General features: G+C 36.7%; 5 protein-coding genes and 4 non-coding genes across 11 annotated transcripts; 7 read left to right on the top strand and 2 right to left on the bottom strand.

Annotated features, from left to right (window-relative positions):
- Window positions 1-1,127: 1,127 nt before the first annotated feature.
- On the top strand, window positions 1,128-3,394 carry AT2G38000 (chaperone protein dnaJ-like protein). Its single transcript, NM_129357.4, has 7 exons — window positions 1,128-1,264; window positions 1,355-1,552; window positions 1,816-1,870; window positions 1,967-2,298; window positions 2,382-2,523; window positions 2,615-2,740; window positions 2,820-3,394. Exons 1-7 carry the CDS (start codon window positions 1,243-1,245, stop codon window positions 3,202-3,204), a joined length of 1,260 nt encoding a protein of 419 aa, NP_181336.1. The 5' UTR covers window positions 1,128-1,242; the 3' UTR covers window positions 3,205-3,394.
- AT2G37990 (ribosome biogenesis regulatory protein (RRS1) family protein) lies at window positions 3,301-5,884 on the bottom strand. Its single transcript, NM_129356.3, has 8 exons — window positions 5,706-5,884; window positions 5,064-5,214; window positions 4,826-4,877; window positions 4,555-4,683; window positions 4,293-4,410; window positions 3,902-4,085; window positions 3,704-3,817; window positions 3,301-3,598 (listed from the first exon to the last, which is right to left on the bottom strand). The coding sequence occupies exons 1-8, from the start codon at window positions 5,804-5,806 to the stop codon at window positions 3,491-3,493; spliced, it is 957 nt and encodes a 318-aa protein (NP_565878.1). The 5' UTR covers window positions 5,807-5,884; the 3' UTR covers window positions 3,301-3,490.
- Window positions 5,885-8,713: 2,829 nt separating this feature from the next.
- Window positions 8,714-12,719, top strand: AT2G37980 (O-fucosyltransferase family protein). The gene is made up of 8 exons (NM_129355.2): window positions 8,714-9,654; window positions 10,547-10,619; window positions 10,701-10,771; window positions 10,856-10,944; window positions 11,026-11,158; window positions 11,237-11,469; window positions 11,552-12,028; window positions 12,105-12,719. The coding sequence occupies exons 1-8, from the start codon at window positions 9,067-9,069 to the stop codon at window positions 12,355-12,357; spliced, it is 1,917 nt and encodes a 638-aa protein (NP_181334.1). The 5' UTR covers window positions 8,714-9,066; the 3' UTR covers window positions 12,358-12,719.
- A 160-nt stretch (window positions 12,720-12,879) lies between these two features.
- Window positions 12,880-14,784, top strand: AT2G37975 (Yos1-like protein; the record flags this gene model as incomplete). 2 transcript variants are annotated; one of them, NM_001336683.1, is made up of 3 exons in its annotated part: window positions 12,880-13,189; window positions 13,324-13,381; window positions 14,367-14,784. In NM_001336683.1, the coding sequence occupies exon 3, from the start codon at window positions 14,383-14,385 to the stop codon at window positions 14,617-14,619; it is 237 nt and encodes a 78-aa protein (NP_001318371.1). In that variant the 5' UTR covers window positions 12,880-13,189; window positions 13,324-13,381; window positions 14,367-14,382. The 2 variants fall into 2 exon arrangements, with proteins under 2 accessions (NP_001318371.1, NP_565877.1); NM_129354.3 differs by having other exon boundaries at window positions 12,880-12,941; window positions 14,367-14,619.
- Window positions 14,785-14,814: 30 nt separating this feature from the next.
- Window positions 14,815-15,650, bottom strand: SOUL-1 (SOUL heme-binding family protein; the record flags this gene model as incomplete). Its single annotated transcript, NM_129353.4, has 1 exon — window positions 14,815-15,650. Exon 1 carries the CDS (start codon window positions 15,553-15,555, stop codon window positions 14,815-14,817), a length of 741 nt encoding a protein of 246 aa, NP_565876.3. The 5' UTR covers window positions 15,556-15,650.
- Window positions 14,979-15,899, top strand: AT2G08915. Of its 2 annotated transcripts, NR_140432.1 has the most exons (2): window positions 15,443-15,465; window positions 15,734-15,899. The 2 variants fall into 2 exon arrangements; NR_140433.1 differs by lacking the exons at window positions 15,443-15,465; window positions 15,734-15,899 and adding an exon at window positions 14,979-15,206.
- A 146-nt stretch (window positions 15,900-16,045) lies between these two features.
- Window positions 16,046-16,139, top strand: AT2G08910. The gene has a single exon (NR_140431.1). It is a non-coding gene; the product is annotated as an other RNA (small nucleolar RNA).
- A 52-nt stretch (window positions 16,140-16,191) lies between these two features.
- Window positions 16,192-16,288, top strand: AT2G08905. Its single transcript, NR_140430.1, has one exon. It is a non-coding gene; the product is annotated as an other RNA (small nucleolar RNA).
- Window positions 16,289-16,356: 68 nt separating this feature from the next.
- On the top strand, window positions 16,357-16,449 carry AT2G08900. Its single transcript, NR_140429.1, has one exon. It is a non-coding gene; the product is annotated as an other RNA (small nucleolar RNA).
- The last annotated feature ends 22 nt before the right edge of the window (window positions 16,450-16,471 follow it).

Raw genomic sequence — 16,471 nt, 5'->3', positions numbered from 1 at the left:
TATCTATCGTGCGATTTTTTTCCCGTTTACTTTCGTGACAGGTGTTTTTCATAATTGAGAATTTCATTCCTTATTATTTCGTTAATTGACTCTTCTTAATTTAGAATAAGTGTCTTTGTTATTTTTTTATTAATTAAAAAGACACCAAAATATATATATTTGGTATTTAATATTACAATATAAATTTATTATCTTACTCCATTTAAGAATATTAAATACCAAATGTATATATATTTTCTAAATGAATATAGATTTAGGAATTGGGTTTTAGAGCTGGAAATATATTTCTTCAATCAGTTTTTTTATGACCTGTAAATTATTATTATTTTCTTAAAACGTCTAAATTTTTATTAATTTGAAAACTAATTAAATTTTTCTTCTTTCTCTTGTAATGTTTTTATGGTAATATAACATAGAGGTCGTAAATTGTGTTAGCAGAGATTGAGAGAACAAGAGACATGCATATTCATGGGATTTGTATGAAAGACATCTCAACACTAGAAAAAAGAAACATACACCAATATTGTGCTTAATCATACGTGAGGTGAGATCAGTAGAGTCGACGACGTCTTATAATAAATTGTTCATTATGAAGTTGTAACTTGTAACCAATTATTCCATAATGAATCAAAATGATACACAAAACTAGATATATGTTGAATCCGGACAGAGCACCAAAAAAGTAAAAAAAATCCATTTTGTGTCCACTCCTAAATACATGTACTAGACCAACAGAGATGATGTTCGTTAGTATCTATAGTATCTTTTCCAGGTCAACTATAATCAAATCAACGACAAAATTTTGGAATCGTTCATATTGAATAACTTGGAAATGAACGAACATGAAAAAGATTTTGTTGCCGATATGCCGCATGTGATAGGACTTAAAAGCATCCATGTGTAAGTGTTATTTTCATATACCTGCTCTCTCTCCTTAAACACTGGACCAAAACGCGCAATTATTTCCCTCGTGAATCTCTTTTTAGCTTACGTACTTATAACAACCAATTATATAGTGGGTGAAAATATCCTCAACCGTTTCACACGTGGCAATACGAAGACCCGGTTCTATCTGGATCTGACCCGACCCGATAAGAAAAACTCGAATTCTTGTCTTGTTTCTTCTTGTAATGAAAATTTCTCTCGCACGGAGAAGAAGATCGAATTGACCTGGGTTTTTCCTTACTCTCTAAGAAAAACCACTACTTTGGTTAATTGGGAAGACAGAGAGATTCGTAATCCATGGATAAGCCTCTGCTTTCAGGTAAATTCAGACGAACATATCATCTCCTCTGTGTATATCTCCTTTGAGTCCTCTGATTCATAAAATTGTCTTGTCGAAATGCTCATTTAGGATCAGAGAAAACGAATGAATCCGAGAGGTTGGATTCATACCAATACCTGCAGAGAAATAGCTCATCTGCTCGTAACCCATCTTTCGCCGGAGCTGGCGTCGTCACCGTCGAAGAAATCCGTACCGCTTCTGCTGTTTCTTCTGATCCTCCGTCTCTTTATCCTCCCGTTATCAAGACCCCTGTTTCGTTACCCATTCGTAAGTCTCGTTCCATCTTTCCTGATCCTTCAAAATTTTGTATTGACACCTTTAGTTATTTGATCAGCTTCCATTGAAAGTAGCAGACTTTTTATTCGAGTCTTGATTCGTAGTGGAAGTGATCTACATGCTGTTTTCTCTAGATTTTGATTTTTGATCTTCCAAATGTGAAAGTTTCATCATTGATTCATTTCCTATAATCTTCTCTCTTTGCTTCTTAATGGTTTTATACAAATTTCTGATTTCTTCTTGGCATTTAACAGCTCAAGCTATTGGTTATCCAAGTGCATCTGGAGCAGGTCATGAATTGCAACAAAGGTAATTCTAGTGATAATGGTTCCTAATTTTTCCCTTATTGCTGTTGTTAGCCCTCACTTTCTTAACTTATGTTGAACGTTATGTAATTTCTTACAGGCAGTTTCTTGATGAGATTGAAATAAGAGAGCTGCTTATTGATCATATTGGTCATCGTTGCTGTTGGGGAAGCCGTCCTGCTCGTACATGGAAGATTCATGCTGTTGAAGACTGCAATGTTTATGTCGGAACTCTTGATACTTTCATTGAGGAGAGGGAAGCTTTGACACAGACTGTGCCTTTCACTGGTGGTGAATTCAATGGAAAGAAACATGGATCTGAACCGGGGTTATGGGAACTGGACCTGAGACCGCAGTTTCCTACTCTGTTTGTCCCGTATAAAGAAACTCAAGTCCTGGTTCCTAATTCTGAGACTGTTGAGAAGTGCACAGGTATCAAATGTAATGTACATATGACCATTAGGACAATCAGAATGTTGTAAATACTGATGAGACTTGGTTTAACTGATCCACAGGTTGCACCGGAAGAGGAGATGTAGTATGTCCAACATGCAATGCTGATGGAGAGCCAGGATTTTACAAGGAGAATCAGATGATGAAGTGTTCCACTTGCTATGGAAGAGGCTTGGTTGCTCATAAAGATGGGTCCGACACAATGTGAGTTCAGATCAAGAACTCTACTTATACTTTGATGGTTGCAAAATGAAAAGTGTGGTTTTAATTACAGAAAACTCTCTTTTCTCCGCAGATGCACCAACTGTAACGGTAAGGGAAAGCTTCCTTGCCCAACTTGCCAATCTCGCGGGTTAATCAAATGTCAGACTTGTGACAGTACTGGTTCTCTTCTGACAAGTAGTATCGCAGTTGTAAAATGGTAGGTTTTAGAAATTCTTAAGAACATGTGGCTTGAAGTGGCAATTGAAATATTTGATTGTTGTTTTCGGTTTTGACAGGAAGACTCTGTCGAAGCGAAAGGTGAGTGCAACAAGAGGAGCTGGGTCAGTACCAGAAGAAGTATTTGACAGAGCAGAAGGAGTTCAGCTTTGCAACACACAAGCTTACCAGTGCACGCCAGCTTACTTTGCAGACTCATATTTCCTCAACAGATTCTCCTCAGAAGTTATCTCGTTAAGAGCTGAAGTTCCACCGACAGCGAATGTAGTATGTGAGAGACACACCATATCTGTTGTGCCTGTGACTCGTGTCACCATGGAAGATCGTGGGAAAGCGTTCAGCTTTTACATAATCGGTTTTGGTAAGGAGATATACTTGAAAGATTATTACCCAGCAAGATTCTGTTGGGGTTTGTGTCCCTGTCTTGAGTGGTTAAAGGTTTGAAAAACCAGAGTTGATCTTTGTTCTTCTCTACTTGAATGTAAAGAGACAAGATAGAGTGTAGTCAATGTGTTTGAATATTAGTGTGGATTGAGAGCTTTAGAGAGAAAATCAAACTGGATTTCTAGACCTTGCGAGCTTTAAATTGTTTTATGGTGCAAAATATGAAGTCAATAAGATTAAAATAAACGTACTCATAAAGTATTACTTTAACAGAGCAACCCAAAATTTGTTTTGTGATAGAAGATGGAGACAGATAGAAGAGTAAATTAGACATGGGAGAGTCTCTTCACTTGGCTTTGTTGGCAGGCTTCTTGGTGATGTCCTTCTTAGGTTTCAACTTGTCTGACCTTCCTGACTTCTTCTTCTCCTTCTTGACGTTGTACATGTTTATCGCCTAAATCATATTATACGCAACAGTTTAACACAATCTTTTCACATACAAACATCAGAGGTAATAGACCAAACCAGAGAGGAGAGCTGAGAAGTGAATTGGTTTTACCTTGCCAACATTGAGGATCTCATGCGAATGCTTTGAGAATATCTTGCTGAGTACATTATTTGTCTGTTCTTTTTCTGCGTTAACATCCCCACGCCCTGATACAACCGGTAAATACTGCAAATATTCCACAAATATCATCAACAGATATGGTCATTTAGTAATCAAATTATCAAAGGAGGGACAAGATTACTAAATTACCTTGTGATGTTTGCCCTGCTTCTTTGGAGGTTTTTCTCCAGGCAACTTTTTATCGAATTTTCCACCACTAGCGGTTGAAGTAGCGGCTAAACCTGCTACATCTCCAAGTTCATCCTTTCCAATTTTCTTTGGTTGAGCTTTCGTTCCTGATATGGGCAATGATGTTGCAGCAAGTTGGACATGGCTGCAAATAATGTTGACCCAGTTAGACCTTCAGTTTTCAAAAACCATGAAAAAGGTGGTATGATAATTCCAAAAAGAAATCCTATATCGAGCTAGGATTGACTTCAATTTCTTTCCGTCAGATAACACTTAGATTTTAGCAACTACATTAGTATGTTATCTCACGCAAGGATAACAAATGCAATACCGATCAAAGAAGCTGTTTTACCTTGGTAAAGCACCAGCTTTTTCAGCAGCCTTCAGATTCTGAAGTCTATTCTTTTCTTGCTTTCCAACTCTCTTCTTCTTATCATCTAGTCTCTTGGCAAAAGGATCTACTCCTGGTTCTGCAATTAACCAAAAGCTTTCATAAATAGTAGAAAAAATAATGTAATGCAACTCCATATCCTTGTCTTCAAACTCAAAGAGATTAGATTTCAACATTGTCTCTAACAACATAATCTAAGATAGTTGTTTTCCATAAGACTTACCATCTGATTCTTTCGCCTCAATGATGGGAACATCATTATCATCGTTAACACGGTCATAACCATGGCGACGCTTAAACTGATTAGTTTGTTCATCCCATACAACTTTTTCCTTCTTGCGCTTCTGTATACCTAAGAAACAGAACCAAGAACAATTCCAAACGAAATAAACATTAGTACCTTCAAACTATAGAACACAGAGGTCGTCGACCCATCAAAATCTGAACAAAATAAAGCTTCCAATCCTTAAAACAATTTCTTAAACAGCTTTTACCTTTCTTAAGCGCAAACTCTTCCCACTTCGTAGGAGGCTTAGGCCTTGGAATCTGGGAAAAGAGGAGAAGGTTACAAGCTTTAGTACAATACAAAGATAAGTGATGAGCAAAAATATGAACTTGTTCTAGTCTTTTGGATAAGCTCATACAAGAAATCACTCGTTTGCATTTGAAACTGGTTAAATCCATGTGTTGCATGAGAATGGAGATAGTGGAAAATAAAAAGGAAGATCTTACATGTTTCTCTCTAGGAAGTTTGGTTGTAGGCGGAGGCAATTGGACAATAGGACCATCATTTGTTTCAGTAGAAGGAAAGTTGAAAAGTTTATTGGCTATTTCCTGAACAAGTTTTGTTCCCTCCGTTAGGATCTCCTTCACAAGCTCCCCCCTAAAATAATTCGAACAAATCATCATCAAGGACAGAAATAAAACAAGCTCTCAACAGAAACAAGTAACTCAAGTAAGACGATATTGTATTGATAGCGACACAGCATTGTTCCCTAATTACAAAAGAATGCAACTGAGGAAGAGGTTCAACTCCCAAAACTCTTAAAACAGCACTCAGAGAAGTTGCTTAAAGACGCAACCTTTTCGATTGGGTCATCGTCTTAAGATATTTAACTCTTGTACTTCCGAGATTGATGCTTAGAGAAACTAATTGAAGAAACTCTTGTACTTAAACAGAGCTTTTGTTAATAAATCACTCTTACGAAAAAATTCATACTTTACTTAACATTATTCAGCAATTGAAAAGTTTACAACAAGTATGAAGATAAACCCATTCCAAATCAACTAAATCAGGATTAAACAAATATATAATCAAGCCGCCGCCATCGAAGAACTCAACACAAGCTTAAGATAAGACGGGAAAGGACGAACCTTGAAGAAGGAGCAGATGGGAAGCGGTGATTGGGATTGAAAGCCAAGAGATTTCCGACATCGACCTGGTATATTTGTTCTGTCTCCATCTCGGTGTCCATGTCTTCCCGGCGCAGTGTTTTGGAATTGAGAGAGTGGAGGAAGAATGAAAATTTTTTGTTAGGGTTTTGCGATATTTTGAGTTAAACCTTTTCTCTCCAACTTAAATAACGGAAATTTGCTAAGAAATCCTTTCTTCCTTTATAACTTTCAAAAATATATTTAACTTTCGAAATCGAACAATTTAGTACTAAACTTTTTTTTTAAAAACAAATAAGTACCACATAAAATTGCAACGAACACCGTTATTCGTATTTATTAACTGTCATAAATCTCTAAATTTCATAGTTTTTAGCCTTAAATTAAGAAAATCCCAAATTTCACTAATCCAAATAACCCTACCCGAGATTTGCATATTTTATTTCTCAAGACCATAACGTTGTTAAGAATACATTAATACCCTATCGTATTAAAAAAACTCACGACAATTTCGGTTCTTTTTGTATGTTTTAGCTTCTTAGCATAATGTGAATCAAGATAAGTTTGGTAGCCATGGAATGTATGGATTGTCACTACAGTTGGAATCCAAAAAATAACCTGACTTAAAGAATGTAAAGAAGTTCGAACATGGAAGTGGGAGTCTGGCACCAACAGTTTGAGGTCAGAAACAAGACTTAGGTCTATTGAATATAAAGGTACGTGTGTTAACTTGAGATTAATGACTAATCTATTGGTGAATATGTGTGTGAGGAATATAAAACACTTAAAAATTAGTGTTTATCAAAAGAGCTAAAACAGAAAATCGAGTAGATAATTTCTTGATCATGAATATCTTGATCATGAGTTATCTAACAGGGGATTTATTTGATAGGTGGCTCCATTTGAATTTTCTAGTAAGTATACTTGTTTCCATCTAGATAATGTGAAGATGTGTGTGACTCATGAAATTCATTCTCATGGTTGTTCAATTTGTTCTCTAATACAAGATCAACAATTTTGTGAAAAGTTTTATCATGATCTCATTCTGATATTAATTAAAAATTTAAGCTGCTAAGAAAACCAGATTCAGTATAGAAATTTTTAAAAAGATAAAACATAAAACCAAGACACAAATACACGATCTAGTGAGTTTCGGTTGATTCTTTCAAATCGTCCATTAATCCCCAACTACAATAATAGATGGTTCAACTTCATAATTAGAAGAACAAAAACATGTGAATATATTAGCTTCTATACGAATCTTGATTATACAAGAACATGATCGAAGGTACAAAGAAGCAAAGCAGTGATCTTATCTAATTACACCGAGTTGCACTTGTGTATGTCTTTGTTATTCTACTCCTACTACAATTATCATTTTCGATATAAATAATTTCAATGCAGCATGAATACACATCTGAATTTTATGTTTTTAATTAACGCCTGATTTCAACATAATTCTTCTTGTATTTGTTGCCCTTCACTCTTTTTTGGAAGAAGAATATATTTATATCGTTATACCCTCCCTTTCTTAAAAAAAAAGGACCATATCTATCACCAAACCTCTATTCAAAAAAACTTCTTAAAAAAAAAAGACACATACATGTTCCATAAACAAGAGATTTGATATGAAACCGAATCTTATTGTAATTGCAATTTTGCCTTAAACATACAATGCTAGTGTTTAATTCTATATATGACTGGATTACTCACAAACAAAATCTAATTATATTATGATTAAGATCTTTGCGAAGATCATCAAGTTCTAAACGAGGAAAAATAAATCATCAACTTTGAGTATTTCAATGAACCACTTATCAGAAAATTGAAGTTTAAAACCGATTGTCATTTCTAATTTATTACATCCAAAAATCTGTTTTTACATTGAAACATAGACAACGATCAACTTATAAACACATACTACGACAATATCCATGACGTTCAAAACATCACTAACCAGCTAAATCTATTTGCAATACTCTTCACATTTGTATACCTTTATTTTATATGAGTTTTAAATATTTTGTTGTATAACAACACATTTTTGTACCTCGTCCGACATATTTACAAATGATTTGGTACTTGACTTAACGCAAATGACAAGTTCACATGTAAGATCAAGGGAGATCGTGTATCGGCCGTCTGATTCGGATCCAACGGCCATCAAGGCACGAAGAAGGTGCAGAAGACGAATTTCACGCTGGTGCTCTTTGCCGACCGGCTTGAGATCCGGAAAGTGTTTGGAATGAATCCACGTGGTAGCAGGTGATAGGAGGTATGTGGTTAGGGGTTACGTGTCCAATATATTTGACGGCAAATCTAAGGTTTGGCCCACATGTTACATCTTGATCAAGTGTTAATTTGTACGTTTTTCAGTTTCTAGTGTAAGAAATTAGCTAAAAATTTTAAAGACAAAGATAATAAACATTTTAAAACATGTAATGATAGCAACTAAGTTGCATTGTTCATTTTTCTAAATAACAAAATAATAATTAAAGGGTAAACGAACGACATGTGTGGCCGTGATCTAGAGGTGTACATGGGCGAGAGAGTGTTAGTGGATCGGGTATAAACTACAAACCATTTTGTTGTGGGATAGGTTAGAAGTTAGAACTTATGTAAGTTAGAACTTATATAAGTTATAACTTTACTTTTAATTGGGTAATATATATATAGTTGCTCTAATCGTAGAAAACAATATACACTCTCTATCTCTGTGTGAACCTATGGACGCTGAGGGAGATTGCCTCTCTTCCATCACCGGCCTATCCTGTAACCTTTTCCGTTCACTTTCTCCGATTGAGCAAATATGTCACTGGCTTATGAATGATTCGTGAACATTTATGACTAGTGTTATTATCTATACCCAAAGTTTTAAAATCCAGATATACAGTATATGAGATGCTTAAACTTGAAAATATTCTATTGTACCATATTTGGGAAGTACTAATAAATAAATCAAAGAATGTAATAAAATCAACCAAAAAAAGCATATAATTAGCAAAATCCCCACAAGGCCATAAACACAAACAGACATAAATCTGTACTATATAAAAATTTACACAAACACAGACATAAAACGAAACAGAGAGAGATTAGAAAAAAAGCTTCGACGCCTCTCAGCCTTAAGCCGAATCTCACGGTGGCTACTAATACAGAACCCCCCCCCCAAAAAAAACCATAACATGCCTAACCACTACTAACCCTCTAATTCCAAAAACACCAACAAACAAACAAAAAAAAAAACAACCTTTTTTTTCTCTCTCTCTCAAAAAAAAAAAATCAATCCTTTTTTTCAATTTGGCGCTTTTCTAGAGATTGATTTTGTTTCTCAGGCGGCGAGATGTCGGCGGCCGGTGCAAGCCCTTTGGCCGTTGCACCAATCACAGCCCCTACCACCACCACGCGTCGCCGTGTCGGAGATTCTTTAGAAACCACCTCCGAACGACCTTCCATTTCCTCCGATTACTGCAATACCAACACAGTCAACATCGCCATATCACCTGATATAGACGACGGAGAAACAGGTTTGCAAGGCGGCGCGTGTTCTTCACCTTCCTCAATTGGTTCCTCCTCTAGCGGATCTCATTACCACCACGATCATCACTACCATCATCATCCAACGATTCGGTACTTTCTGCTCCGTAAACTACGGTTACCGTTTCTCTTCGACGGTGTTGGATCAACGGCTGTCGTAGGTCAAGGATGGTGGCTCTGTTCAGGGAGAAACGTGGGTCGTCGGATCTTGGGTCTTCTCATGATCTTCGTCGTCGTTTCTCTCTTCCTTAGAGTCTCTCTCATGAGTGGGCGCGTCGTTGACCACGCGCACCGGAGAGATTTGAACGAGCTTGTTGTTATGCGGGCGTTACACGAAGATTGGTCAATGGCTCAACGTGCAATGACGGAGAATGTCGTCATTGAGAAGCTTCCCGTGAGTTTTTTCTTCATTACATTTTGCAAAATTCATTTTCATGAGAAAAAAAAACAATTTTTTTAGCTATATAGATTATTCTGGTCGGTGCACAATTGAGGAACAGCGAAATGTGAAATTGGGTTCGTCAATTGAATCAGTGCTTGTGACGAAATGTGAAAAAGTTTTGAGCTTTATGATCAAAACCCAGAAATCATTTAGTAGCTAAATTTTGCTCTGTTTTCTTAACTTTATGTCTTTATTGAAGAGATTTTTTTGGGTCAAAGATTGGATTTTTAACGGAAATTCGCGGTTTCTTTTCCTGTCTTTTTCTCGGGAAAATTCTAAATTCTAATAGAAAAAGTGGGGTATAGGGGATGTAGGATCCAACGTGTTATTCTCGGAATATGTCTAATGATTGCGTCACTGATAGATTAAACTAACGAATCATAGAGCCTTTACCAATCAAAATTCGTTGCATTTTTCTGATATTAGTTATATGGATTTGATGAGAAATAGTCAAATGGATTTGGGCAGCCTTTGTTTAGTATGGATTACCACTTTCTATAGTTTCCATTGACAATCTACTATGTAGCTGGAGTCTTTGAACTTTATTATAATTCTACTATGCATTATTGGATAATCATTCGAAAAGGTCTGAGATTTTGTCTCTTTGTGTCAAATCTGGTGGATGGTGACCCTTTGATTCTTGTTGAATACTAAAAGGAATGGTCTTTACTGTTTTAAAGTCCTTTGGGTTATGCTACGTTTTACTGTCTTTTAAGTTCCAAAGAATGCATTTGTTGTTGGGATGATTGCAATTTATGAACTTTGACTTAGATTGTGAACTTCTGCAAACGTATGAATCATTAATCTGTTTGACTTGATTTTCCAATGATTTGGTGGTTTACAGATTCCGGAAATATGGCAGAAACCTGAAAGTGGAAATTATCGCCAGTGTGCGTCACGTCCTAAGAACCGTTCAAGTAATTCTAGTGTCTTGCATTTCCTGATTCTTTAAACATGAGTTGCAGTTTCTAGTTTTCTGAAATGTGTGTGTGATTCAGGGCTGCGTAGGAAAACCAACGGTTATCTTTTAGTACACGCGAATGGCGGATTGAATCAGATGAGAACTGGGGTGAGTTCATGTCCAAGCATTTTACAAAGATTTGATCTCTGGTGTTTCTTACCTTCCTTTATTGTGTTTCCAAATCAAATGCAGATATGTGACATGGTTGCTGCAGCAAAGATTATGAATGCGACTCTTGTTCTTCCTCTACTCGACCATGAATCTTTCTGGACTGACCCGAGGTTTTATCTCATTTACTCTATAACGAGATATTATCCAAGAAAAGAAGTGGAATTTGAAGAGATATTCTTTGTGATTTGCAGTACTTTCAAAGATATTTTTGACTGGAGACACTTCATGAACGTATTGAAAGATGATGTTGACATTGTCGAGTACTTACCTCCCCGATATGCAGCCATGAGACCTCTCCTCAAAGCTCCTGTGTCTTGGTCCAAGGTCTGTACCTTGTTTCTACCATTCCTAAAAACAGATTTTAGGGGCTTTTGTGGTTAAAAGTTTTGTGCTTTTACGCAGGCTAGTTACTACAGAAGTGAGATGTTACCGCTCTTGAAAAAACATAAGGTGATAAAGTTCACACACACTGATTCACGCCTGGCCAACAATGGCTTGCCACCATCAATCCAAAGGCTGAGATGTCGTGCTAATTACCAGGCATTAGGGTACTCCAAGGAGATTGAGGATTTTGGGAAAGTTCTGGTTAATAGGTTACGAAACAACAGTGAACCTTTCATTGCTTTGCACTTGAGGTACTGTGATGTTTCTTTTTGCATCCTGCATTTGCATTTTTGGGGACACAGGTTTGTTTAAAAATGAGAATTTGAAATGCAGATACGAGAAAGACATGCTTGCCTTTACAGGCTGCAGCCACAATCTCACAGCTGGGGAAGCTGAAGAGCTGAGAATAATGAGGTACAATGTTAAACATTGGAAGGAGAAAGAGATTGACAGCAGAGAGAGACGGATCCAAGGCGGTTGCCCGATGTCTCCTCGAGAAGCAGCCATATTTCTTAAGGCAATGGGATATCCATCCTCGACGACTGTATACATAGTTGCTGGTGAAATATATGGAGGAAACAGTATGGATGCTTTTCGAGAAGAGTACCCAAACGTCTTTGCTCATTCATACTTAGCAACTGAGGAAGAGTTAGAGCCCTTTAAGCCATACCAGAACCGGTTAGCTGCGCTGGATTACATTGTGGCACTTGAAAGCGATGTTTTTGTATATACATATGATGGGAATATGGCTAAGGCAGTACAAGGGCACCGAAGATTTGAAGGGTTTAAGAAAACTATCAATCCAGACAGGTTTGAATCAATCATTATTCTTCTTTTTGCAACTGCCTTTAACTTTGTTTACTGATATGAAGTTTGTGAATGGCAGGCTAAATTTTGTAAGACTTATAGATCATTTAGACGAAGGTGTCATGTCATGGGATGAGTTTTCATCAGAGGTGAAGAGATTACATAACAACAGGATTGGAGCGCCATATGCGAGACTGCCCGGTGAATTCCCTCGGCTAGAAGAGAATTTCTACGCGAACCCACAACCAGATTGCATATGTAACAAGTCTCAGCCTGAGCAACTTTTGAAATCAAGAGAGTCAGATAGATGGAGGAAGAGTGCTTCAAGATAGAAGAAAGAAACACAGTGAACACAAATACAACAACATTGATTCAAACCTTTTTTAGCCTTCTTGTACAATATAGGAAAAAGAAGAAGACAGATTTCTTGGAAGATCATTACAAATGTGTAGAATCCAATTCCACCATACAGAAGCATGAAAGATATATAGCATTTTTTTTCCCTTTGTGTCTCTCTTCAGAGAAGCTTCTACTAGAAATCCAAATAGAGATATGGTTGATCCTTTGCAACACAGCATGATTTGTGTTTTTTTGGATCAAACATTATTCTTTGTATTTGTTGTTATTAGAGTGACTTCATTGTACATGAGAGTCCGGATTATAACTTATGATATACATGGTTTCTTGATCACAAAATCATTTGTCCCACAGAGAGCCAAAGGGAACTTTTTAACTTATGTTTTGTTTTCAATTTCACTGAGCCATGTGATCGGGTCCTGACCGGAATAGAGTCAAACCGGGTCAACCCGGTTATGGATTTTTTCTTCAATGATGGTTAAAAAAGTTTAGAATGTGAAAAACAGATATCGTTGGCTTCGTCTCTTCAACAAGATCTCAAATCCGATTTTCATCACCTGTAAGTATCTCTCTCCAACTGCACATTTCCGGCGAATGACACTTTCCCGGAAAAAATTGAACTTTTTACTTTTGATTCAGCTATCAATTTTTTTGATGAAAAAATCGATCCTTTTGTTTTTCCTCTTCTTCTGGAAATCTGGTCACGAGATTTGGGTTTTATTTCTTTTAGTGAGATCAATCGATCAGCTTGCTTGAATTTTACTATAATCTTCGATCTTTCGATGAAATTAAAGTTAACGATTGTTGGTAATCAAATTGATTTATCTATTTAGACAAGGAGTTGGATGACTTCAGTTTCTGAATCTAGTATCAATTTGTCTTAAGAAAGTGAATCCAGGACATAGACTGATCAACGAAATCTGTTTTATCCGATTCTGCAGATATTGAGGACAGGAGATTCTAACAAACTTGAGCTAAACGTCAAGTTTCCTTTACTAGGTATGCATTTGCTCTATATTGTATAATCTCTCAAATTTCACATTCTCTTAGACTAAGAATTAGATATGATGGTCTTGTTTAATAGCGTCCAAGGCTGATCTACTGTCTTCTTCACATAGAATGATAACTAAACTCTCATAAGCATCCAAATTTTGTGTTTGAGTTTCCCATCTTATGAGAGAACTATGTGTCTAAGTCTTCTTAGCTTTCTTGCTATTATGGAGTTGCTTGTGTGATTCTATTCCTGAGGAGATTGTTACTTGGTTTGATGGTAATAGGTGCTCTGAGTTTTAATGCAATTTCAAGACAACAACTGAAAGACAGGAAAACAGTTTTGTCTTTCAATACACCAAATAGATAACTAGGACCTGTCCAGATCACTGTATAGCGTCATAGTAGTATTGCAATTGGTTCTTGTTGATTAATGTGTTATACTCAAGATTTGGCCTTGCTACCTTCTTTGCTTTCTTCTGAGAACGTTTAGGTACAAAGCTAAGCTAAGAGTTCTTTATTTTTAAGAACACCAAATATTCTTGCTATTTTGGAGTTGCTTATGTGATTCTATTTCCTGAGGTGATTGTTACTTGGTTTGATGGTTATGAGTGGTCTTGAGTTTTTTTTTTGCAATTTCATGTCAACAGTGTAACACTGGAAAACAATTTTATCTTTCAAGGCACACAATAATGAAAACTAGGACCTGCCCTGATCACTGTAAAGCTTTATAGTAGTATTGCAATCGGTTCTTGTTTATTAATGTGTTAGATTCAAGATGTTGCCTTACTACCTTCTTTGCTTTCTTCTGAGAACTTTTAGATACAAAGTTAAGCTAAGAGTTCTCTATCTTTCAGAACACCAATTATTCAAAAGCTTGATCACTTGCATATAGTACCACAAATGTTCCATGTTTACTTAACACTGTATGTTACCAAGAGTATATGTTACCACTCTTGCCGCATAAGTCTTGATTGTTTTCTATCCTCTCCAGTTTCCACAGAGAAATCATGGGGTTCTGGACACTAATGGAAGGATTGCTACTATTTGCAAACGCACTGGCTATCTTAAACGAAGACCGTTTTCTAGCTCCCAAAGGATGGACGCTCGCAGAACTCCACCAAACGGGCAAAAGAAACTCTCTCAAAGGCCAAATCATTGGTCTCATCCACGCCTGTCATTACATGAGGCTTCCTCTCATGCTCTTTAACTTAATTGTCATTGTCTTTAAGCTTTTCTCTGGTTAAAATGATCAAACCCCGTTTTTGAATAAACTCAATCCAAACATTTCTGCAACTTCTTTAGCAATTCATTTTATAGTATTTAACTTCAAAAGCTCAGATTTGTATACATTATTGTTATGCTTCTTACAACTACAAACACAGTGAAACAAAATAAAAACAAGTTCTTTGAAACCAAAAGCAGGAAACTTTGAATCAAATTCATTCAACAGGAATCATGACCTCATTGGTCCTAAACGGTGGTAACGTCCATGGAGGATTATACCTAGCAAGAACGAAATCTCCGGTGATCTTAAACCCATCTTTCTCAAGATGACTACTCAGCTTCTTCACCTTCTCACTCACCACACTCTCCGACGCTATACCACTAAACTTAATCACACCATACTTCCTCCCTCCTTCCTCCTTAATCACAACCCTCTCATCCGTTGGACGTGGTGCCTCCTCCGCCTTCTTATACATCGACGGCAACAAAAACTGCATCGTCACCAACTTCTTCCTTCCTTCTCCACCACCTTCCTTAGTTACAACCGGAGAAGTCATCTCAATCTTCTCACTCTCCTTAGTAATCACCGGAGCAGTCATCGCAATCTTCTCACCTTCCTTAGTGATCACCGGTGCAGTCATAGCAATTTTCTCCGGTTTCTCATTCTCCGGTTTGCCAAACACACCTATGTACTTAGCCAAAAGCTGAAAGCCTCCGTCTTTATCACCTTTGAACTCCGACGCATCGTATGTAACCTCCGCCGCAACCGCTGGTGGATATTCACGGATCTCATAACCGTCACCGGATTTAGTCACCGTGTATTTAGGAGTCTCTACAGCGATTTTACCAAAAACCATTCCCATTATGTAAGTTTTACCAAAAACTATTCTCATAGGAGAAGTAGTATTTATCAGTTTGGTTCTTTCGGTTACTAAACGCAAACGTGTGGTTAGCATTTGACAACGTATGTGTATAAAAATATTTCAATTTATTTATAGAAGAAGATATGATAAACTCAAATCGAATTTTTGGCTTTTTTTGTTTGAAAAATCAGAGACGCGTCATGGTTAATTATTTGCTTTATGACTAAATTTACAGAAGCAGTTTGACACGTTTCTGGTTTTTGTGGTTCAGAGCATTCTTTCGTTACGTGGAGGTTCAGGTTACACGACAAAGATGAGAGACTATTCTCGGTGGTCTAAAAAACGACTTTGTTTTAGACAAAACGGTGCGTAGTTGTTTTTAGAAAACGGCAGGTAGTTTGCGTCTCAAAGGATATATCTGTTACCAAACAGAAGAGTAGGGTTTTGTCTTCGGCGGCTTATATAAATAATTTTCTCGAGCCATTGAATCTTAGAATCTGTTCGTCGATTTGTCTGATTAAGCTAGGGTTTTGATAGATTTTCTTATTCGATCTTGTTTTCTTTTGGTTTATGTTTTGATAAGAGAGCATCGGTGATGAATCCATGAAAAAATTGTTATCCTTGCACTTTGATTGCTAGTGAAGAAACAAATGGGGTTTTCGATGTCTGAGATGCTCATTACTTTTTTTGTCTTCTTTGCTCGATTTTGCTTCGTGTTAGACTGTTAGGATTGGATCGATGATTGATTAGTTAAAATACTGCGTTATCTTTCTGCAAATCTCCTATAAGGATTTGAAGACAAATCATGAAAAACCTGAGATCCAATGTTTTTCAATCAATTATCCAATGTTTTTCAATCAGTTGTTTTAAATCTGGATTGGTTGATGGATAGAATCAGATCGATGATGTCATATTAAACTGCGTTATCTATCTTAAAATCTCCGAAATAGGAGTTGCAGACACTAAACAGAAAACGCTGAGATCTGATATTAGCCTAATTTCAATTGAT

Source organism: Arabidopsis thaliana, chromosome 2 (genome assembly GCF_000001735.4).
Source record: "Arabidopsis thaliana chromosome 2, partial sequence".
NCBI lineage: Eukaryota > Viridiplantae > Streptophyta > Magnoliopsida > Brassicales > Brassicaceae > Arabidopsis > Arabidopsis thaliana.
Note: the sequence above shows the minus strand (reverse complement) of the source record. Positions and strands in the feature narration are given on the sequence as shown.